The sequence below is a fragment of the Ctenopharyngodon idella genome, chromosome 1 (assembly GCF_019924925.1).
Source record: "Ctenopharyngodon idella isolate HZGC_01 chromosome 1, HZGC01, whole genome shotgun sequence".
NCBI classification, from domain to species: Eukaryota; Metazoa; Chordata; class Actinopteri; order Cypriniformes; family Xenocyprididae; genus Ctenopharyngodon; species Ctenopharyngodon idella.
This window is the reverse complement of record NC_067220.1, coordinates 32,256,983-32,281,871: the sequence shown is the minus strand read 5'-3', so window position 1 is coordinate 32,281,871 and position 24,889 is coordinate 32,256,983. Positions and strand designations below refer to the sequence as shown.

At 38.2% G+C, this 24,889-nt stretch overlaps 1 protein-coding gene across 1 annotated transcript in view; it reads right to left on the bottom strand.

The window, feature by feature from the left end:
• The window catches only part of tenm3 (teneurin transmembrane protein 3), a 275,510-nt gene that overhangs the window by 125,347 nt on the left and 125,274 nt on the right, over positions 1-24,889 (bottom strand). Inside the window, 1 exon segment of the mRNA XM_051889778.1 lies at positions 345-551. Coding sequence (XP_051745738.1) covers positions 345-551 — 207 coding nt within the window.

Below are 24,889 nucleotides of genomic sequence, written 5' to 3'. Positions count from 1 at the left end.
AAGCTTGAGTAAACAATGGTAGAATTTTAATTTGTGGGCGAACTATCCCTTTAACTTCATTCAAAGTTCAGTCAAATGTTGCAGTTCTCAGTTGAACATGATTTTGAGCATGCAAAATTGGTTTTCGAGTGCAATTTAAAGTCCATTTAACATCCACTAACCTACCCAGAGGTTGAACACCACTGATTGGATGTGACACTCTCAAATAAAATTTCCGAAAAGGGCCGTATACAGTTCACTCCAGTGGTTTTACTGGGAACACACAGCCTTCACGCTTTTCTTACTTCGCAGAACTGGGAGGATAGAGCGAGAGAGAGAGAGAAAGAGAGGGGTGGTCACCTTACCATTACAGCTGTGGCTCGGGGCAGGCTGCGTTACGGGCCTATAGAGAACGGCCGTGTACTCTTCTTCCGAATCAGAGTCCCGCGCCGCCTGCGTGGTGGCATTACTTAAGACGGAACTCTGGTTGTCATGGAGATTGGGTGAGGGTGGTTGAGAATGGGAATGCTCAGTGACTGATGGACTGGAGAGAGAGGATGGCATGGGAGAACCTAAAGAAAAGAAAACCACTTTAAACCAAAGGAAAATAAAAAATAACAAGCGCAAATGAAAAGAATCAACATAGAGCAGGTACTTTAAAAAAATGCATTACTGTAAATATGAAAAATAAATGATTTAAAAAAAAAAAAAAGTTTGAGTTGTTTTTCTTTCCTGCAAATCAAAAAAGAAGTGCATGTGTGTGAAGCTGTATCAAATGAATGCATTAATATTAGTGCAAGCAGCATGAACAAAAAAACATCCATTGCTACAAAAAAAAAAAAAAAAAGAATGATGGTTTGCAGCTATCATGATTAAGCATTCTGTTTGTGATGTTTCTGCTCCACTAGCTGTGGTCACATGGAAGTTGGAAATGTTCTCCACAGTGCCCACGATTGTCTTTAAGGCCACAGCATTGGTGAGTCGCATAAAGTTGTGAGGCCGAGGAAACCACAACACTCTCTCTCTCTCTCACACACATACACACACACACACTAGATTTCTGTGGCTGCCAAATACACTTCATCTTCATCTTAGATATACCTCTGCTTGTAGTCCATTTACAATCAAATCAGCCATTAACAAATGGACGCTGGTACGTACATACACACATACACACACATCACACAAAGCACACATACTCACAGTATTAAGTGAAGACGACAAGTAAAATGGCTTGAAAATAAATAAGTAAAACATCAAATTTTTGAGAAGGAAAACGGCCTGATGCATAATGAGAGAAAGCCCATATTTTCTGCTATTCATCTGAAAATTATTTTATCTTGTTGACATTTTCAGAGTCTTCTTGTTATGTGAAAAGGCTTCGCTCTTTTCCTTGCTCATATCTTTCTGAAACCAATCTCACAGACACATAATCACATTTCTAAACCAGCACAAAACACTGACCTGGGCTCAGTGCCACCACTTAGCATATAATAACAGCTTATCAGACATGGTCAAGGACTCCTGATCTGAGAGCAGTCATAGGCAAAGGGTGAGGGCAGTGTGTGAATAGTAATTAAGCTGACTGGCTCTCCCTGTCAGGGGTCTGGACGCACTCATGAGACAGTGAGCAAAGTCACCTCTGCTTCTGTGGCGTGTGGCTTCAGAGTCCTGCACGCAACCTAATTACCTTCACTCCTTACGTTACACTGCGTTGTGAGAGAAAAACAGAGAAAACCAAAGGACATCCAGACGAAAAGCCAGTGTGTGAAGGATAGTGAGAGAAAAAGAAACAGCGAGGCCGAAAGAGTGGGGGAGAATTATTATTTTGTAATTATCGCAAGCTTTATTTATATATTTATGATATGAAACACAATTACAGGCAGATCCTCTGGGAGCAGGGCTCACACCAGCCTGCCAATCCCAACCAACAAATTAAGTGCCATTAACATTATGTGCTGCCACTGATACACCACTGTGTGTGTGTTGAATCTACTGAGCTAAGACCAGCTGACTAAAGCACTAAAGTGTTCACTCTTGACTGAACACTGATATAAAGATACACATAAAATGGCCTCTGATTCACCACTGCATTCAGTGTGTCTATGATTAGTAACAATGCTCAATCATTGCAAAAAACAAAAACAACAACAACGAAAAAAAAAAAAAAAAGACTTTCAAAATTAATTGCAGCAGCAGCAGCAGCAGCTGCTGTAATTACAATGTTGATAACTATTAATTAATTAATTGTGCAACCTTAAAATATTGGTACTTTTTTGTTTCCGTAACTGAATTTAAGGAGAATTTACATTTGTCCATAATACACTGTACCCATTAACAGAGCTTTTAATTTCAGGGAGTTATAAAGCACATAAAGTCAGCTAAATTAATTTGGAATATATGTATTTCAATTTCTTTAAAATGTGTGTAAAATTAATAACCATGGCTAAAAAAATCAATTGTTTGGTATAGGTGCACAAATCATTGGTATCAAGCCTTTAAGTATAGTGCATTATAAAGGTATTTTAATGCATTAATTATGACTTTTAATGCACCTTAAAATGCATTGTTTGGACTCAGGACTAATTGTAACCACAGTTATTATAATACATTATAATACCTATGTTAAGCCTTTAGAACGTATAATGCATAAAAACACATGACAAACAACTAATTTCAGATGTAACAAGGAATCTGTAAATATTTTAATATATTTTAACTTTGGTTACAGTTATTTATGAAAAGATATAATGCATTATAACGTACATTATGAATACCTTTATAATGCATTATACATAAAGGCTTTAGTATTATCAACATTTTCATAAATAATTATAACCATGTTATGATAGATTATACTACTTATGTATTCAAGGTTATACCATTATAAAGTATGATGCATTGTAACATTATATGACACATGAAATTGGGTGTTAATCATGTGTTTTAGTACATGATACATTTTAAAGGTGTAACTATGAATTACTAAGTGCTAAAACTAGCAATTATGGTAAATTATTCATGAAAATATTCAACAGATTATAAAGTGTATTATAATTGTAATACAACAAGAATGGCTATTTTAAACAATATAACATGATAAAGAAACGGCTGTGTTGACTTTGTAATAGTACAGCACAATTGTGAGTGTGATATTGCTTTCATACAGCAGTTCAATAAAAAAGAAATTAATGTCAAGTAACGTACATTTTACTAGCAATACAACCTGTTATTTTGTTATTTATTCTATGGCTGAATCACAGCTGTGGTGATACTCAGTACAACAGCATTGTAGTGTACTAAAATCACTTCATGTAAAGTGCTACTGATCATTCTAAAAAGCTTCAGATGGTTTGCAGCACATGAGCCTTTTATGGTGAGGAATTCAGCTGTTGAATGGACTGAGGGAAGTGAGTATGCAGAGGGCACTGTGTAATCCCGGTTTCGCAGCTTTTTTAAAATTCATTTCCTCTATCTCTTCGCCTCTTATCCCACTTTCATTTCATTCTCTCTGTGATAACCCCGGTTCTGTCTGTGGTTTCATGCCAACCCGCTACATCAGCACTCTCCTCTGCCTGTTTCCAACACTCACACACGTGAGCAGATCAAACACAAATTGACCCCCTCTCTCGTGTGTAATGATTTGCGAGAGCAGGCGAAGAAGTTGAACACGGCCCATAATCCAGTTCAGCTGTCAATTAAAGCCGAGAGCAGAAAGAAGAGATGAAACAACTGTTGAAATGCCAAAACGGGAAGTGTTATTTTCTCTATTCTTCCAGTGCACAAACAAACCAACTCATAAACACAACAGAAGAAATGATTATTTCAGTGAAAAGAAAGAGATGTGGACTAGTACTCTCATGCTACAGCATCAGTTCAGCCATATAATTCGCCAAGCATAATAAACAGTACTGCTGAAGCATTCGGCAGTCGGACAAAGAATTTGTGCACACAAAGCTCCACAGTTTCCACAGAACAAGAACAACTAAAGCGATTCAACACATGAACTTCTTAGACATACCAGGATTTCACAATGGCTTTGAATGTTTCTCATCCTATTAAATGTTAGAGTCAGAATTATCTGTTTCATAAACTTCTAAACTGTTTGGAGTAGGCAAATAAACTGCATTGCACACACTTATGTGGAGCTCTATGCTTTTAATACAGCATCTGCCATCTAAACACCCACACACACACACACACACACACACACACACACACACACACACGGCACAGAAGAGTCAATGATGAGGGTATTATTTCCACAGCCTCATCATTCCACGGCAGTAAACTAAAGGCGCTTGTTTGTCAGTCATTGATTTTTTGCTCCCTTCTCTTCGTGTGATTTTGCCCAGCATTCTTCAGCATTCTTTTTTTTGCTTGACACCAGGTCAAACCTAATCAGCAACTTCCTGTGCTGCTGCGCGTGTGTGTGCATGCTGTGTGTGCAACCTGTCTGTTCTACTGCTCTCCAATGCCTCCTCATCCCCAATCTTATATGCAGGCCTCTAGGTTTTCATATTCTAATCAATAGCAACCCGTGCCTCGGTGCTAACAGGAGCGCTTAAGAAAAGCCGCGCTGCTGAAATCACTAACCGTCTGTCTCTCTCTTTCTCCTTCTCTCTTTGTGTGTTTACCCGATCCTCAGTGGAGACCAGAGAGCACAAACAATGCTGAAGGACACACTTTGTAACTTGCCTCAACAAGAAAAATGTGCGGATAAATTATACACAAGCATATACAACCAGGCCTTATGGTCCGATATACCACTAGCTTCGTTTTTGTGACATTTCGGATATCTAGAGTGACGTAAATTCACGCCAGGCGCTTTAAGAGAGAAATAAGAGTCTGGCGGGGTTGAGAGTTTCACAAGAACCAAACACAACAGTTGACACATCACAGTAACAGAACTGAGCACATACACAGACTTTGATGCATATGAAATGAATCGTTGAGAAAAAAGAAAACTGTGAAGTTGGAGTTTTTGCGTGGCTGTATGGACCCCCTGCAGGGTGGGCTCACTGACTAACACATGACACAACGCTCCATCAGACTGGATGAATGGACTGGATGCCTTTAGAGATTAAATGCTCATTATAACTAATGTGTTTCTATCTTGCATTGATGCAAATGGAAAAATGGAAATGACAATTGTTGGCCACTTGAATAATAAATGGACGCTGTATAATTATCATTAGATATGTCTTAACACAAATCATTTGTAAAAGAAACATATAAGTTCAAATGAAATCCAAGGGTGTTATTGTGTGTGTTTGTGCAGACAACCAAGAACTCAGCAATCATGACACAGCTAACAAAATAAGCTGCCACCCCAGGTCAAGTAAATTGGATTTTTACCTTTTTAAATTCTTATTTTTTAAAATAATATATAAATAATACAATGCTATTAACGATAAAACAATGCTACTGTTTTACTACTGCTAATAAATAATAAATGTAGTAAAATGGAAATAATACTCTAAAAGTCTCATAATAATATAATTATGATATTATAATAATTTAATGATAATGATTGATAATAATAATAATAATAATATAATGTAATATTAATACCATTACTACTACAACTGCTAATAATAATAATTATTACATAACTATTATTATTATTATTATAATTATTATATAACTATCAAATGTGACCCGTGCTGGCAAAATGAGTCGCAATGAACAAATTTTCAAAAATGAGTTATTATTATTCCATTCTCTATTAAAAAACCTTCAAAATGATGTATGATTTGTTGGAACAGACAAAAAATTAATGAGCTAGAACTGTTTGAAGTTGATAGAGTCAGTTTTGAGAAAAATCTAGTTTTCTGAAGGCTCCAAAACAAAAATCACCAACAGTAGCAACCATACCTTAGAATCCATTGTAATAACACCAAATTTGGCACATACCAAGTCAAAAATTTTTTGTTCCATGATACCACAATTGTTTGATTAACATTAATAAATCAGACAGCCAATATATTAAGACCTACTGTACCGCACATGGATCTAATATAATGTTATGCAGAAGTTTTTCCCCAACAGTTAATCAAACGTTCACTTAAGACATAACAGATAATGTTTGTGTGAATACTTGCCAAGATGGATATTTTGAAATACTGTAATTTGTATTTCAAAATTTTTCAAAATTTCACATTTTTTTTCAGGATTGTGAGCTGTCTGAGGCATCTTTGTGCGTGCGAGCAGAGAAAAACAGCATTTTTCATGGACAAAGGAAAGGTACTACTTTGTCCATTGCTATAATTGCTATTTGCAGCATTGGGATTGCTAGGCCAGGGATTAATGAACTCATTTTTGTGAAAACCTCAAATTCGACCAAAAACAACATTTTTCACTTGTTTTGCCTGTAGCTCAAAATTAGCCAGTGTGTATTCCAACTCATTTTGCCAGCACGGGTCACATATAAAATATACGGTATATAATAAATATCATTAAACGACACTTAAAAATTGGCATATAATTCAGATGTTTACCTTTTTTTTTTAATTATTTTTCTAAATAATAATAATATTAATAATTACTATTATTATTATACATTTAAACATATATATTTCATTTTACAAAAAATTACAATAAATAGTCTAATTTATTTATCTGATACAATTGATTCTTCCAAGATTATCACAAATCATTCTTGCAAACACCTTACGTATTTTAGACTGCAAAACAACGTTGTCATGGTAACATTCAAAACATCACAACTCACAATTTGCAACAAAATACATCATAGAAAACCAAATTAAGTTTGCAATGAGTTTGAAGTTTGCAGCAAACATAGGATGCAGGGACAACACAGCAGGGGCCTTATCCATCAACTGGGCTGAAATGGTCCCGGGCCATCCTTATTGTTGAGCCCTGCATGCGCATCATTAAAACCACTCATGCAAACAGTAGGCCTGAACATCAGCACTTATGTATGTAGATAGAAAGAGAGAGAAGAAATTGCTAAAGGAAGATGGAGGAAAAATGCATGAGAAAAGGACGAGTGTGAGAGTCTGAAAATAAAAGAAAAGAAAATTAGAGAGAGATATATCTCTCTGTCCTATTTTCTATCAGACTGATCTTTTAGTGTCATTTTATCCTTCTTTCTGGTCAGCCTGTAGAATTATAACATTTTGGAAACACACTCACACACACACAAACACAGGGGAGCTGCGGGTTGAATACCAGAAAGCTTGAGACTGTTTGTGTCTCTTGGAGTGGAACAATGCCTCCAGTATCCCTCGCTCTCTCAATCTCTGCCTCCCCTTCTCTCTTTTTGCTCCCTCTATCTTTTCATTTTCTCGCTCCATAGCTAGCTTCTCTTTTCCTCAGCCCTTTTCCCCTTCGGGCGACATGTGAAATGAAGCAGAGATGGTCCCTCAGTGGTGAGGAACAGATAAAGAAAGAGAGAGAGGAAGAACAAGAAAACGGTTGAAGAAAGAGATAGACTTATACCCTTACACCTGGGACTTCTGGCTGGCCTAACATGAGAGAGACAGCCCATGCTCTGACGATGCTCCAACATTAAATAGTTTCACAATAGCTTAGGCACACACAGAAAACACACCTGTTTTCAGCAATTCAAGCATCTGTTTTGTGATCTAGAACGTTTTGTATTGCGTGTTGTGAAAAGTGAACTTGGGAGTATGTAATCTGGCAGGTAAACATGATGCAACAATGTGAATATATGACTGAAAGTCAAAAATTGACCCTACTTTACCTTTTAATACAAATTCAGATATTTTTAAATAATTTTTAAAGCTTGATATAGCATTTATTGTTATAAAACACTATATATATATATATATACTAGTATTAATCATATACTATATAAATATTGTTTTCCATTAATTGTTATATTATAATTGTCATTGTAAAGTAAAAGATAAAGACAATTTAATCTGGTTCTGACTTTTATTTATAATTCAAATTAATTGAACATCTTATTTCTGAGAGCAAGTGTGTGTAAAAATACATGTAAAAAAAATATCAGTAAAAAATATAGTTGTTAATGCTGTTTCATGTTAACTTTGGATTTAAATTGGATTGATGTGGCAACAAATTAATTAAACAGTAATAAAGGTGAGTGATCTATCATAAATGCCATTAATAATTATGAGCGTTTAAATATTTGATGTCTTGCTGAGTGCTAAAGGTAAGCCTGGAGGTGATATGCTAGAGGATCAATCTGAGTGAGCAAGGTTTAAACTTCATTACCAGTAACCGTAGTCTGCAAATGCCAATATTTCAACAACAATCAAAAATTGCTGGAGCTCTCTGCTTCCCTCTGATGCTTTAGTTCTCTGTTCAGACTCTCTCATGCTTGCTCTTTCTCTCCGGCCTTTTCTCCCTCCTTACAAGAAATTCCTCGTTGCCACAGAAATACAAAGAGACCAAATCTATAAACACCAATAGCGTTCTCTCTCTCCACTTACATTCAGCTCCTCAATCTATCTCCCTCTCGCCTTCACTCAGATCATCTCCTATCTCTTTCCTCCCTCTCAGCACTCATTTCCTCTCCTTTCTCTCCAGAGTACAGTAGGTCATAGTCCTGTTTGATTTTGCATGCATGTGTGTTGATCATGAATATCGTCACTAAATAAACTACTATTAAAAAAAGAAACTAGCAGTTGAAAATATGTTTTGTTTTCTAAAATAAAAAAAGTTACTAAAAATGAAAGCTAAACTAAAACTATGCATTCCAAATTAATTACATTAAAACAGCATGCATTAAAGCGGTCAGAACAAATAATGGTGCAGCAATTTCCTTGAAATGTTGTAAACAACACAAATGGAAACAGAGTTTTGTTTAGTAGATAAAAATGGCCACGAACAAAACTTTTCTATTTCAAACATTCTGTACCGTGAAGTTTAAAAACAATTCCAGGGACTAGTTGTTTTCCGTTGTTGGCCGTCTGGCATAAGATCTGAGCAGATGCAATCCATGCTGCTGAATCATAAATGCCTTAGTCACGCTAGTCACAATTTACAGCTAAATGTAGCAGCGATGACACATTTATAGGTGTATTTCATTGTCCACAAGTACTAGCTGTTGCTATGAATTTGACAAATAAAACTTTAAACTTAAATATTGCCATCATGAAGCTGTTATTTTTATTGAGGTGCAGTTTATTTGTGAAGTGTAGTGAAGTGTAGTTTGTGTCAGCATAGGCAGATGGAACAATTTGTGGTACTACTTATGATACTATAGATGCGTCCCAATTTGCGTATTTATGCATATTCTATGCTATTTCGTAGTATAAATTTACTGTGAATTTACTGTATATTGAATTTTACTGTGTATATTTTGTTTTGCTGTTTGAAGTTTTCTTTTTATGTATTGTTTCTGATGTACAGCACTTTGTTCAACCTTGTGGTTGTTTTATATGTGCTTTATAACTAACTAACTAACTAACTAACTAACTAACTAACTAACTATAAATAGTGCTGCATGTTATGTGTACTAGCAGTGTACTTACCTAAGAAAGTACTGGGTAATATAGAGTAACTACATGGGTTACGGTTAGGTTTAGGGGTAGGTTCAGGGTTAGTAATTAGTTATTACACAGTTATTACCAAATTATTACCTGGATGATGCACTTAATTAACCAAAATGTGAAATGTTGGACACTTCATGCACTCAACTGTCGCAGATTTAATTACGTAGCAGAGGGGGAGGGGCTATCTGACTCTGATGTTGAATGACAAAATAAGCCTATAAAATTTACACTACAGGGTTGAGTACATAGTGCACAAGTACTGATTGTATAGTACAGTGTATAGTACATCATTTGGGACGCAACTTATGAAAAAAAAAAATACAAAAAAACACCACTAAGACATTGAAATTGAAAACCACAATAAGTAAAAAAAAAAAATCGAAACCATTATACTCATGATGATACACACACCATCCGCAATGAAGCCTGTAATGATGCGCGCATAAGTGTCAGTCTGCAGGCTAATGATGATGTTATCTAAGGTCTTCGCCCCTTCTGCAACAACACCCTTCAATACCTGGCCAGCTTCCTGTGATCGATCACCCCACAAGCCGGGCCCCCACCTCGCCTCAAAAAGAAAACAATCCAAAGCACATCTCTGACACTCTGCCTGTCAGCCTCCAAAACCCAGCAAATGAAGACGGATTCTCCTTAATTGGGTTTGGGATGACTTCAGCGCGTGCGTGATGATGGGGGGAGAGCTATATTTCCGCCATTATGATCCGGAGACAGCCGTGTTTCATTCCCGCACAAAGTGCACTATTCGATTTACAATGATTCATGCCGCAGCGATGTTAATGGTGCAGACGGAAGTGTGCGGAGAGCGTACTGTGGAGGGTAGCGCTTATAAAACGAGCTAACCTTAGTGTATGCGCATACACTCGCTCTCAAAAAAATAAACGTTAAACAAATGTTTAGAACATTATGATGCATAGAGTTGTGATTTTTACTTTAAAAAGCAATAGTTTTTGTGCAGATACTGTATGTAGGTTCCACAAGTCTTTTAAATGCTAAAAAAAAATAAAATAAAATAAAAAGCGTACAATAAAATACATCAACACCATTGGTTGTTTGTGATCCCAGTCTCACTACAGAGTAATAAATGTCTTTGTAGGACATAGGAAGGGACTAATTCATACAGAAACATTTGAACACCATTGGAGAAGAGTAAAAGAATGGTGGGATTATGGAGGATGAATAGATGATAATATAAACTGTGCCTTAATACGCTTCTCTGAGCAACACTGCAGTGCTCCACTGCCATCATAAACAAGCGCAACACACCTCTAAAAAGCAAGGTCATTTCAACGTTTTATAAACAAGTGAGAAAAATCATATATACAAATATACACACTCGTGCACACTTACTCACAGTTCCAGAGACTTCTGCCTTGAGTCTAATTGGGTCCTTCTTATGCTGAGAAAGCCAAAGAGTGCTCATCAACACATGTGCTGTTAAAACAACCAGGGCTTGCCCAGTTTATGGCTGTAACCAGCAAATGGGAACAGCAGGGTGCTGAGGGAGAGCCTGTTAACACACACGCACACATAATCACATGGCCAATTACAACGAGGGGTGCGGGCAGGGTCCTTCCGCGGGTCACATGTGGTTAGCTGCCACAATGGCAGAAAATGTGGGAGAAGTTTTGGCCAGCCGAGCACTCTTTGTCAACAGATTTCTGTTGATGAGAATTTTGCAGACAATACAGTTGATATTTGATATGCATATATTATAAACACACACATGCACACACAGCTGTGTGTAGGAAGAGTCCTTCAACCTCTGTATATAATGAGCTGGTCTTCAGAGTCGTATTGGGATGATTCAACAACGTGCCAGAATAAAGGATTTAAACAAATGCAAAAATATGTGACTGGGTTCAGCCCAAGTAGTTAACCAAAGAGGGACAATCCACACCAGCTGGAGATAAGCTGGCTTTATGAACCGGTTTGCAGAAGCAGATATTTACTGTATAGGAATGACAGATGGAGAGAGAATCTATGAAATGAAAAGTCATGCTTGTGATAGTGGTTAGTGCTGGTTTGCTGGATAAGATAGATAGATAGATAGATAGATAGATAGATAGAAAGAAAAGGAGGACAGAGAGATATTGTGTATGTGACATGAGTAGGATGATAAAGGTTTCAGAGGCCAGGTTGGTCCCTAGGCCACCACCCCCACATACTGACCTTTGCACCCAGAAATCCAATCTCCTTTCCAGTCCAGCATGCAAACCGTCCCCCCGGGAGGGTTTGGACCCACTCACACCCCAGCTGCCGAACTAGCAAACTAAAGTAACCTCAATCTGCCAATAGCAACAGTTTCTTTTTTCCGTGTTAAAATGTTAAGAGTAGACTTATATAACAATTGACTTAAATAACTCACATTCTGGTTACACACATATAATACAAAATCAGCCTAAGGCTTCCTAAGGCATTAGCACTGTGAAAGAAGATGCACAGGGAGATCAAAAAGTTCAAGTAGTTAAGTCCTGGTGAAAGGCCTGCACATCCAAAGGTGAGAGGTTGAGCAGAATGGTCAGAAAAAAACCCTAATCCTACACTACCCATTTAAGGTAACAGAACGAGAGCAATCAACAGAGCAATTAGGGTCAGTTAAGGAAAGAAAGCATTAGAATTGACACATCTATGTCAGAGAGCGAGGGAGAGAGAAAGAGAGAGTGGCTGGTCGCCATTTGCTTTCAGCTTTTTTATGGCACCGTTTCATGTGCTGTTAAGCAGCACCTTCTTTCACGAGCGTGTTTTTGGAGGCAAAACAAAGATGAATGACTCGTTAAATAAAGTTTAAGAGAGACTCATGAGTGACGCTGATTACGTCTCTTTACACCAAGGGCATTGTGCTAGCGGGTAATTTCAGACAGTTAAAAAAGCTCCAGTGCTTCCTTAAGACGGAAAAGAAAAGCAGCTTGGAAATAACAAGTGGGGACAATGGCTTCCTTGCTCGCAGTAAAAAAAGATAGGAAAGAAGAGAAAATATGCACGACTAGAATGCGGAGCTATTGATCTTGCTATCTACCCGCTCCCACTTTTTTTTCCACTATGCCACACAGCTACACACACAGCTACACACAGCTATAAACACACACACACACACACATGCAAATCAATAAACAAAAGACAATTCTCATACTGTTATTTCTAGAGGTGTAACAATATATTGTGTCACAATATATCGCAATACAAAAATGCAACAATATGTATCGTGGATAGTGACAATATGTATTGTGTATAGCTCACCCAAAATGAAAATTACTGTGTGAGTTTACAGAGTTTTAGTGTCAATACTACACTATATATAATGTTGAATATAATGTATAGTAATGCAATATGGGAATATTTGTGGGTCCTGATAATGCCAAATGTCTTATGTTACCAGTAAAAAGTGGCCTACATTATTTTAAATATATCTAGTCAGTGACAGAGTGCAAGCATATTCGTCTAAAATAATTCTGTATATTCAGCTTCAGAATCATGAATATTTTTATTCTGGTGTCACCATTGTCCTGCGCACTGGGTTCCCAGCACCAGATTCAAGCCTATTCATTTCTATCCCCAGCATCTTTTACCATATGTCTTGGAGTATAACAATAATATCGTATCGTGAGTTCAGTATCGTGCTATATATCGAATCGTGACATGAGGGTATCGTTACGCCCCTAGTATTTGATGATTTCTTAACAGGGTTATTATGGTTAACTAAAACTAAACCCATAGGCATTAGCTTATAGCAAAAAAAAAAAAAAAAATATATATATATATATATATATAAAAAGATTAAACTCATTTTATTAAATCTAGTTTCTCATTTTCGTTTAGTTTCAATTAAATTACTAAAAAAACTACAACTAAAACTAAAATAATAAAAAAAATGCCATTAGGAGTCATTAGGAGTGTTGGGAACTGACCCTCAAGCTGGGCCAGGCAAAAGCATTCAGTAAACACATGTAAAAAAATGTTTTTCAGGAACAAAAGCCCATCATGTTTCTGGGACATTGTCAAAGACATTTCTGTGTGGAAACACTACACTAATTAAAACGGAACGGGCTGGAGGCTTTCATACTTCACAATGGAGCTGGTACCTGAATGATCACGTGGCTACACAGTCACTGTGCTATGAAGACGTAGCCGGACAGCACATAATAAATTAGCTGTTGCTCCAGATAGCAGTTTTCTTTCCTTTTGTCTTTAATAGAGCGTGCTGTGAGCAATTACCTCTGCGGAGAGGCCTAATCTCTCAGCATTAAGCCAACCAGCACTGCCAGTGCTACCTCCTGGGCAAAATAGCAGGCTGAGGCCTCTCGGAGAGTGTAATCTCACACGCGCACATACACATACACAAACACCCAAGCCTTTCATTATCCTCATCCCTTGTGATAACAAAATCAGTCAAGGAGCTCGCCACCAGCCAACACCCGCAGCACACCTGCCATACGGCCTGCACTGTTACCGCAGGAGACCGCAGCTAGGGACCAATCAGAGGTGTGAAGACGGTCACCGTGGGACAGCAGGCCGGGAGATGATGCAGCTGAAGTGTCAAGGGGATTCATCAATCACAAATCATTGTGTATGGAGGAACAACTGAGTCCCTAAGCACAGAGCTGTAAAGCAGGAAACAAATTAGGCTCTCTCAATTTCTGCTAGCACCTTTCCATCTTGCTCAAATAAAGCATTTCAAGAAGCTGCTTTTGAGCTTATATAAGTGGATATACATTTCAAACACTCACCGCGGTTAGCTTGTGTGCCGTCTACAGTCATGAATACACATTCATTTACACATCCATAAATACACCAACCTCACCTGACAAACAAACTTTGCACTTTTAATTGGGCGCGATGAATATAGAGTCTCAGAGAGAAGATTTAAGCAGGATTAGTTTGATGAATGGACGGGTGACGGTAATGCCACCTAAACTGGGTCAGTCGGAGGTGTCAGACAGCCTTACAGGAGTCCAGAGGCTTATCCGTACAGTCAAGCCGCCTCAGGGTCAGTCTCAGCTGGCTGGCACAACTCACTCTGAAGTGTGAGAAATCCTTCCTTTTTAAAACTTTTTGCCAGCGCGGCTTTTTAGAAAATGGTGTGGCGCTGTTGTCTAGTTGGTGGCAATTCTCTGGGAGCAGATGTTCAAATGGCACCAGCTGAGAGCAGAGAGCGGGATAGAAGGGGAGAGGATGTCGGATTGGGCAGCAAACAAAAAGAGACCTGCCTCGCACACCCGGACCAACCACAGGGAGACAACACATCTGGCCCGAGATGAACAAAGAAGGACGGAAGGCACTAGGACATCAGCAGGACGCTTCTTCTATCTTTACACGCGAGGCTTTCATCCTGCAGATGACGCCAAAAAAATATGTACACTACCCCGTGGAGTGCCCGTGGCAAAGACAGAGAGTGAGGGTTGATGCTGGGCGTCAGATGGAGCGACGGGTGTTGCGTGCCCACGCATCTGGCCTGGGTCTCAGTTGCGGTCATTGAGCCCCCAAACATCCAGGCAAGCACACTCCTTTAGATACACATCCGTGGCTTAGAGAGCCACTGTCAGACAACTGCAGTAAACACGCCTCAGATCCTAGATAAAGCTCTCCACAAAAGAGCCCATCTGTGCGGGTGTGGATGTGTATGTCTATATGTGTGTGCGCTCGTTCTTCCTCCTCAAACAATCTCAAAACACAGCTTATCCCGACAACAAACAACATGGCTGTCAAATTGCAGACACTCAAAATAGTTTCTGCACACAAAAATCATGATCAACTGGATGAAGCTTATGAAAAAATGTCTAATAACAATGTATGATAATAAAAAAAGAAACATATTTTGTAATATATATATATATATATATATATATATATATATATACAGTCAAACCAAAACCAATAAAGTAATCTGTGACATACTATACCAAAAAATTCTTCATACAGTAAAATTGATAAAAAGATTTGGGACCAAATATTATTCAGACACTTTGACACACCTGACCATGTTTTGCTTAAGTGTTATCTGACATAATTAAGATTATTTTTTTCTGACACAGTTTAACTCTGAGATCTTGTCATATTTTATTACCATTTTTTTTTTAAACTATAGTGAATAAACTGTAATAATGAATGAAATGTTCAAGGTGTCTGAATACATTTTGGTTTGACTGTATATACAGTATATATATGAAGAGTTCCATTGCAAAAACCAGACATGTTTTCTTTTAAATGAGCATTTTTTTTTATACCAGACTCTTATGTTTAGGTTCAGTAATTTCCCTTTAATGTCAATAAAAAGGTTATTAGTCAGTTACTGAAATTCATAAAAGTTTTACTTGCAGCTTGGCAATTAAATCCAGCTTATACACACGCTGCCATTAATCTTGAAATCACATGATTCAATTCATGTCTTCTGATAGGTTCTTCTGTGAACTTAGAGGCTTTTGCTGACAAAGGGAAGTTGCGTTTAGCGGTTTTTGCCAACGAACTGGTATTTCTGAATGGGCTGATGCTGGGATTTAGCAGATTTGAAGCGAATGTATTTGATGAACGTATACTATGTGCGGAGATCATTCGCTCAATATCATTATCTCATTTTTGACGGTGGTGTTTAGCAATTCTCTTTACTGTAGTGCAAGAAATACACTCCTCTTCCTCACTGTGAAATATAATTTAGAAATGTGATCCAGACATGTTCTTAACAGGTTTTGTGAGCTCCATTCATTACTCATATACCCACAGCTTGAAGAAAATGGCAAACAATATGTGGCTGCCATTGTTTCCTGCAAGAGGGGAATAAAAATCAGAATAAATCAATGTTCCGTTCTGCTCTTTGATCCCTGTCACCTAGTAGTATATCAGACATCAGATCCCGTACAGGGAATCATTTCCGTTTCGCTCTCCAGATCAACATGTGCATATGTGTTTCCTGTAAAGGCAGAGCTGGATATTTACGATAGCTGTTCCTCATCAGATAAGAGCCTGCATCTCTGCTCGTAAGGATCACCTTTCTCTTCACCTCTGTGTATCTCTTTCTTTCTCTTGCCTGTTCCTTTTTCAGGGGGATTCAGGTCTAGTTACAGCTACTGAAAGGGTCTGTTTTTCTTCTTTCTCTCTGGCTTTTTAAAGGTCTTCCTCAGTGCTCCCTCTATTTTCTTGAACAACACCAAATTTCCACTGCTGTACCCCCTTTAACCTCTTTTAAAATTTAACATTCTCATTCTGTCCAAATTCCATTCGGCCTGTCCTAGCCCTCCATCTTTCTCTTTCTTGTTCTTTCCCTCTTCTCTCAGTGTAGTAAACTGGATTTACTTGGCAATCGTTAGCTGCATTGATAACTGAATGGTAATTAAATGGAATATAAATTCACTGGTATGGTTGTGCTCTTTGTTCCAAGGGCTGGATGGATTCAGTGACCAGTGGACCGGATACCACTCATACCTGCAGGCTGTATTTGGCAACGAAAGGCTCTGGAGCTGCGGTTGGGGTGGGGGAGTTTTCAGGGAGCAGCCCACACACAACAGCCCCTCTGTCTGCCTGGTTTTTCTTGAGCGGGGAGATGCATGTGGTGCAGACATGTCAGTCTCAGCGGCCCATTTCCAAATTACCTTCTCTGTGTGTGCGAACATGGGAAGGAGTGTGTGAACATGACTGGCTGCTGAGTGGCAGGGGCTTGTCCTAAAGGCTGGAATGCTTGTCAGATGCTCCACAATCCCCCAAAAGCCTTGCGGTACAAATCTGTTCAAGTGTGTGAGAATCAATATGATGCAGGTTCCTTAGGCTCGGGTTAACATCACATCAGTTACTCCGCAGTTAAACCTCACTTTATCCAGGTCAAGAGAGCGCGGCTGAAACAACGCAAATGCAACCTGTTCAATAGTCACAGGGCAGCAAAACTCACAGTAGATTAAGAGATTAACATGCAGTGAAAAACAAAAAAACAGGAGAGGAGAGGAAAAAACTAAAAATTTAATCTGTGAAGCCAGTTCTATAAAGCCGGGTTCACACTGTACGATTTTGGCCATGTTTTGGTCGTCTGAGATCAATTTTGAAAATCTTAAAAGATTCCTCTGATCCTAGGTTAAAATCTGTACACTTTGGATGTTAGTTTGACGTGTTTATAGACAGCTGATTAATGACTATTGCGATCAATTTTTACTTCTGACGGTTTGAGACAGTCCTGCAGTGTGACTTCTCCTATGACAAGTTTTTATGCGCGCGTCCGTTTTTGCTCTCATGCAAAATTCCCGTTCATGTGGATTTCTATTGAAATGACCTGTGAAAACACGCTGAACAATGGTAAATGTGACCACACCTTTACAAGAAAGTTTGGCCTAAATATTATGCAGGATCGCATGTATTGTATGCTTCTAAGAGAAGGCAATCCCAGAATGCATTGGAAGAAAGACAGTGGAAGAAAAATGTTGTTTATAAATAAAAGTGTCTATAAAAATATGTGATTAAAAATGTACTGTTTTACCCATTATTCGTGTGCACTGTGCTTTATGCTTATTCTAGTGCAGTGTCATTAGCTTAGCACCATGCTATTGTCTAATCCTATTGGAATTAATAGTGAGTCAAATCTCCTGTATTCCTGTACTATTAACACACTATTGTCACACTCAAAAGCACACACTTGAATGAAAAAGCATAAGTACACACACACACACACACACACACACACACACACACACACACTCACTCACAAAGAACAGCTGAGCATGCATGGCTAAAGGGTTTGTGTGACCTCTGAGCATTGAAAAAGGCAGCCCATCTGATGCCTGTCTCTGTCCACCTGATTGGCTGACCTGAATTCCTTCATCAAAAGCATTGCGGTGATTGTCATGGATAATCTACACCACTGGATGACCAGTGGAATTACTACAGTATGATGCATTTTTATGCCTTTATTTGTGTGTGCTTTGCTTCATTTTAAGGACAGAGAAGAGAGAATTTCCAGATATTGAGGAACTCTGAAAAGCTCCCAACAGGTTTTTTGATGAAATTGAAGGGCTGAAATAGGTTATGTCAGAGGCTATGTGGGAAATATTCCAGTCTTAACCCACCCACCCTCTCTCTCTCTCTCTCTCTCTCTCTCTCTCTCTCTCTCACACACACACACACACAGGCCTAAAGCACTATTGCGATTGAATATGAAGCCCTACCTGCATTACCAAACTGATTGATTCAAACTCTCCCAACTGCAGTCACACAAATATGATGAAATGCATTCATGCATGCAAATATAAACGGCCTAAGTAAACCCGATGCTCATTAGACCCATTAAAAAAATGTGCTTTTCCCATTGTGAAATAAATCTGGTGTCCTGTCAAGCTGAGTGTGGTTGAAATTTGAGAGTGTGCCCGGGTAAACATAATAAATAAACACTGTCCACAGCTCTGATTTAACACACGCACACTTAAGTTCTTTTCCAAAACCTAGTCAACTGCCTACTTAGACAGTATCGGAAAACATTTGTTCCAAACCTTAGGCAGCATAATTAAGATTATGATACATCCATTTCATTTTTCAACATCAAGGCAGCACTAAATATATATATATATATATATATATATATATATACACTCTACTTCAACACTGTAGAGTAGTGAGTACTTAATCCAATAAAAAAGTAGGCCTACTATTTCTCTGCATATTTTCTATAAGCTGTATATATTTTTATGCTTATTAGAGTCTCACAATGTTAGATTAGCAAAATGCTAACAGCCAACTCTTGCGTACCAATACTTAAACTTGGCATCATATAGTGCAAATATGTTTTTTATGGAAAAATACTTACAAGTTTAATTTCATTTTTAAGTTGCTTTGTAACAAAGTATCTGCCTAATGAATAAATGTAAATGTATGTGGTTGCCTATGTAGACAGTAGGCAGCTCAGTAGATTTAGTAAAAGCTTCAGGCTTCCATTGCAAATCAGCAGACAAAATAACAGCCACAGTGATGGACAAGACTTATTTTTTCTGAGCACAGATTGGAATGGCATCACTGCTGAGAAGAAACAGTGTTAAAAATACAGATTTGTGTTGATAGGGTGTTTGTCTATTTTCTGCTCTCTAATGGTATGAAGTTGAAAGGCCATCGCTGGGCTGATTTAGAGCACTCTGTAACAACTACTTGACTGAATGGCCTCTGGAAATAAAGTGTGGCCTTCATTAGGAGGGGGGCAAAGCCCAGTACCCAACTATTGACTAATGAGAGCACCTGAACATCTCACACACACCCTCTGATAGGTCCCTCATTATGGAGGTGCCGGGTGTTAATGCGGGGCAAAACTCTCCTTTGCATGATAACAATGTCAGTTTGTACACAGCTCGAGTCCCCACGCCAAAGCCCCTCATGCACATTACTGAAAGAGAGAGAGAGAGAGTGAGAGAGAGAGAGAGAGAGAGAGAGAGAGAGAGAGAGAGAGAGAGACGGCACACTTGCATAGCTGTAGAAGCCATTAGCATCCATCCTCCAGCTCCGCTTCAAAGTCAGGCACACATATACACACACCTTTACAGCAAACAGACTGGCAAGGTAAACAGGACACAATGGGCCTTTAGAAAGCTTAAATAAATGTTAATTAGCCATCAGTTTGAGCAGGATGTGCCATAACAAAGTCCCTGGGCTCACTCTCGGCCAGAGCCAAGGAGATGTTTTTGGGCTGTTTAACGTTACTGGGACACTGTGTGTTCAAGCAACTCAGTAAACAGATGGTGATTAACCGCAAAACTAAAGCCCGGCGCACAACAGAAGACTTAGTCAGCATGCACAGCGTGAGAGAAAAAAAAAAGTTATGAGGACAAGACACTGAAATAGACTGAAGAGCTATTTGGGGATAGAAAGAAAGAAGGAGAGAGGGAGAGATGGATACACCTCTGATCTGCGTGAATGCTGGCTTAAGCTTGATGCTGGCACAAACTGTTAAAGAGATGACTCAACAGAGCAAAAACATGAGCTTTACTTGAACTGACTGTTTGATGGACGATAACTGCATGATCACTGCGTGATACACTCGGGCCGGGTATCGATAACCACCTCATGATATGAAACGCACTGCTTATGGCACGATACAACACAACGCAATACATCACAATATCATAACTAAATAGTGATTGAAACTGCGGCAAACAAGAGAGAGAGTAAACCTGAGAGAATCTCATAGAAGAAGCTCTGATCGCATTGAGAACTGCTGATTTGTATGTGGTTCTTCAATGAACTATAGGAAATTATACGAATCAACATATAAATTATTCAAAATAATATCGATGCAATAATATAGTGAATTAATAATAAATGATTTCTAATAAAGTAATATCAGCACAACCCAAGATAAGTAACATTTGTGCTTTTAAATAATATATTTATTTAATATGAAAAATATTAAGCAATTATCATATTTGATTAATTAATTTTATTCTTTTTTTAAATACATTTATTATTTATTTAATCATTATTTCATCTCTGTCTCAGATGTTCCTCTTAAATTTCCTTGAGATACATCAAAATAGACACAAATAAAACAACTGCTGACATACGGTAATAGTACCAAACATTAAAATTAATGCGATACATGTGTTACAATAAAATACATCGCAATACATTACAATATCATAGGTCACGGACAACGATAATAGGGTTTGTGCCAACATAATCATATATTGCTACATTTCAATTATTTGTAATTATTAAACAAATAAAAAATCAATTTGCTTCAGATTTGGTAATGGAGATATTAGATGTATTTGATGATCTTTGATTGCAGACGTCTCTTGGCAAACCAGAAACACTAGAGAATTGAGTAGCACTCTCCATTTGCGATCATACGTATTATAAAAGATATTAAAGCCACCTTACTTTTCATTTTTCTTTTCTATATATTGTTGTATAAGATTGACTGTGAAAAAAAAAAAAAAAAAAAAAAAAACTAAAAAAATATTATATAGATATGCATGATTACATTTTCTCCCTGAAGCTCTGTAACCTACGGTCAAGAAGAGCACAATAACAAACACCCCCACACACACAACCAGACACAGCGAGGGTAAAGTGTAGGATCTTGCTGTTTTTCCATAAAATCTTCTGGCTACGGGCTCTGAAGAACCACTCAGCCTGAGGTGGAGGCCGCTAAAATGGCCCCCTTTTCTTTGAGCTTTATCATGTGCACTCGTATCAGAAGACTGGAAAAGACGGCTGCTTTTCTATGCATTGCAACCTGTGCTGCCCAAGTGCTTTTAAGGCTAATGAAAAGCCAGCAGCGCTGAGATGCAGTCAGGCAGAAGCTCTGCAAGTACAGCCACACAACAACACCAGATACAATCGCAGGGTCCCAAACCGTGGCCATTGTCCCTGCGTCACTGGAGTGATGTGGGCTGTTTGACATTGTCTTAGTGTGTCAACTCAGCTGGCCCCTCCTTTTTTTCACCACCGGCCAATTAGGTCAGTCGCTAAAATGCCAATGCCGGCAGTACTGTCTCATCGCATGTTAGGGATTCATATCATGTCTGTGGGTGTGTGAGCGCGTGTGTGTGTGTGTGATATCGTTCCCACTCAAGTGTATTAACTGTCGGTGTGGCTTGTGAAGTGTGGGATTAAAACAAATAAAGCAAATAAAACAAGCGGTACTTCAATTGGCAGATCATTTAAATGTATTAGCATTTTAATGGAAAGATAAGGATTCTCTCTCTTTCGTTTCATTGTCTCTCTCTTTTCACCCTCTTTGTCGCTCATGTAAGCACTTAACGTTGGTTGTTACCTAAAACCTTTTTTGTTTTGATCAAAAGAGCTTTCAGAAAGGGAGGCGACCCTGATCTCACCAGCTGACCTGCTGTTTGCAAATGCAAACACACTTTAATTACTGCACACATTCATATACTCAGTGCTGAAAACCATCTCCATATAACCCACAGAAGTGCTTATTATAGGGTGGGTTATGTTATGCCCTTGGTTTAAAATCATCTGTCTTCTTTACAAAGGTGCTGGGTAATAGTTTAACAGCTTGATCGAATTCTTCTACTCCCACCAAAGCTCAGATAAAAGACCGATTATTCATGGCTCCTCTTTAGGTTGACATTACAAAGCTTCTTGTGAACTTAAAGAAAACGGTGGATCTTTATGTATAAACTACTGGAGGTATTTCTGCACCTTCATACAGAGGAATAGAAGTCCTAAAGAATACTTCTTACAGTAATTTCTCTCCACAAAAGACTGTTATAGAAAAAGGAAGATAAGACTGCCAGAGCATCGTTGCTGTGACAATTCAACCAAAGCAATGTGACCCTGAGCATTATAGAGACAATAATTTAACTTCAATAATAAGTCAACTTATGAAATGGAGGCAAAGGCTCCAGTCCAAAATGTGAAGTTACTGTGATTCTGCACATACGTTTGTATGTTTTAAGAAAGAGGGATTTTAATTGAAAAAGATGGGTTTTCTGTATCCAAGCCCAGAGCATAACAGGAGCTGGGTGCCTTTAATTTTGATTTCTATTTTCTGTCATGTTCAGAGAGAAAGGCTTACTGGTACACACATCATTTCCATCTACAATGGGCAAATGTAGACAAAATAAAAGCATAAATCTCTAAGTATAGCGCTTATGTGTTGGTGCTACATCTTGTTATTGTGTTACACTTTTTATTGTGTGACATTTCCTCTGCAGATTGGGAATAATGAAATAAAAAAGGGAAAGTGTGTAAAAGTTGAGAGTATTACACTTAATTGATAGCTGAAAGCATAATAAAATTAGCCAAAATACTTTTAAAATGTACAAAAGGTGTCTGAGGGCCTGTTAATGGCTTCACTGTTCTAATGCATCCATTTCACTAAGCCAGGTTGTATGGGGAAAAATTGGAAAGAGAATGTAGGCTGAATTGTAAATTGATATTATAAAAAATTCAATGGTTTCCATAATTGTTTGGTCTTTTTGCCTGTGTCTGTGAGGAGTGAGAAGTCAAAGCGTGAAGCCGCTCTCTAACAGGCTCATCTGAGATGGCATTCATAGCTCAGTGCTCAGTTTCACTAATTGTGGGATTAAAAATAACCTGATCCTGCAATCCATCTCTCGGCTGGTCCTTTTTTCTAGCTCCTTGTCTTTCTTTCCCACATCCTCTTTTGGAAGAAGAGTAAAAAAGAAGAAATGGTGACTACATTTCATAAGAATCTTTCCCAGTGTGTATGAGGGCACGTACACACGCACAGACAATCCCGCAGTTGAAATCGAGAGCCCAAAATATTTCATCACCTCAGAAGAGAATGAAAGCCAAGACATCTGGGGATTGTTCCATGAGAGCTCCTCAAACGCTGTCGAGGTGCCACGGCAGACGCCATCAGGAATGATTCCTTCTCTGTTCCCTTTCCTTCTTTTTCCAGCTTGTAGCAGAGCATTTGTCATTCCATCATCCCTTCATCTGTTCTATCTCTGTTCTGTCATTACCTGTGTCCCGCGGGCTGACTTTTGGCTATTGTTGCCAGACACCAGATTGGACGGAGTGCTTGCAATGTCAGCAGAAGTGCGGAGTGTTTTTTTCTTCATTCAAACTGTGCATTTTGGTCTGTGGAAGATGATGGTTCATTTGGCTAAAAGATTTATTTTTTTTTTTTGGAAATTCACACTGATAGTGACAATATTTGAACAAAATTAAACAATATTGTTGTATGAACAATATTTGAATATAGTTCATTCAAAAGGTGTGCTTGCACAAGCACTTTCATTTTTTTTGACAGACTTTTTTGAGGTGGCATACAGTAAATGCTATAATCTAAATAATGTAACGTAATGTATCGTATCGTAACGTAACATAACAACAGTTCTTGACAAAAATAATAACCAGTGTTTCAGTAAATTTGTTACACGAATTCAGTTATTGAATTACTGTTCAGATGTATTCTACGTTTTTCATTAAAAAAACACATTTATAGTTATTTACTAAAAATAACAGGCTCATAAGAGCCGTTTGTTTGGAAATCTGACTACACTGGTCACAGTGTGGTTTCGCACTGTAGATTCAGTGGTGTTATGGCGCTGTTAAATAGAAGTGTTGGAGTATTTTAGTATGGTGATTTGTCAGCATCAAAAAAACGCAATGCATGTTTGAGGACTAAGGGAGAGAATTAACAGGACTCAATATTAAAATCATTATAACATGAATAAAATGGTACAATGTTACAACCATACTGTATGTAACCACTGCACACAGTTTAAGGGTGGACTGGTCAGCTCTGTATTCGGACTTGCTGTAATTAATGTGGTCTACAGAGTATACACATTTTTTATGCCCCTGCAAGCTATATATAATGAATGCCCCTTCCTTAGAGATAATTTGCTGACTAAAAGAAGATATATTGAAACAAACAACCTTGAGAAGGTGAGCTGGTCCCTAGATAAGCTTTTGCTTTGCATTAACGT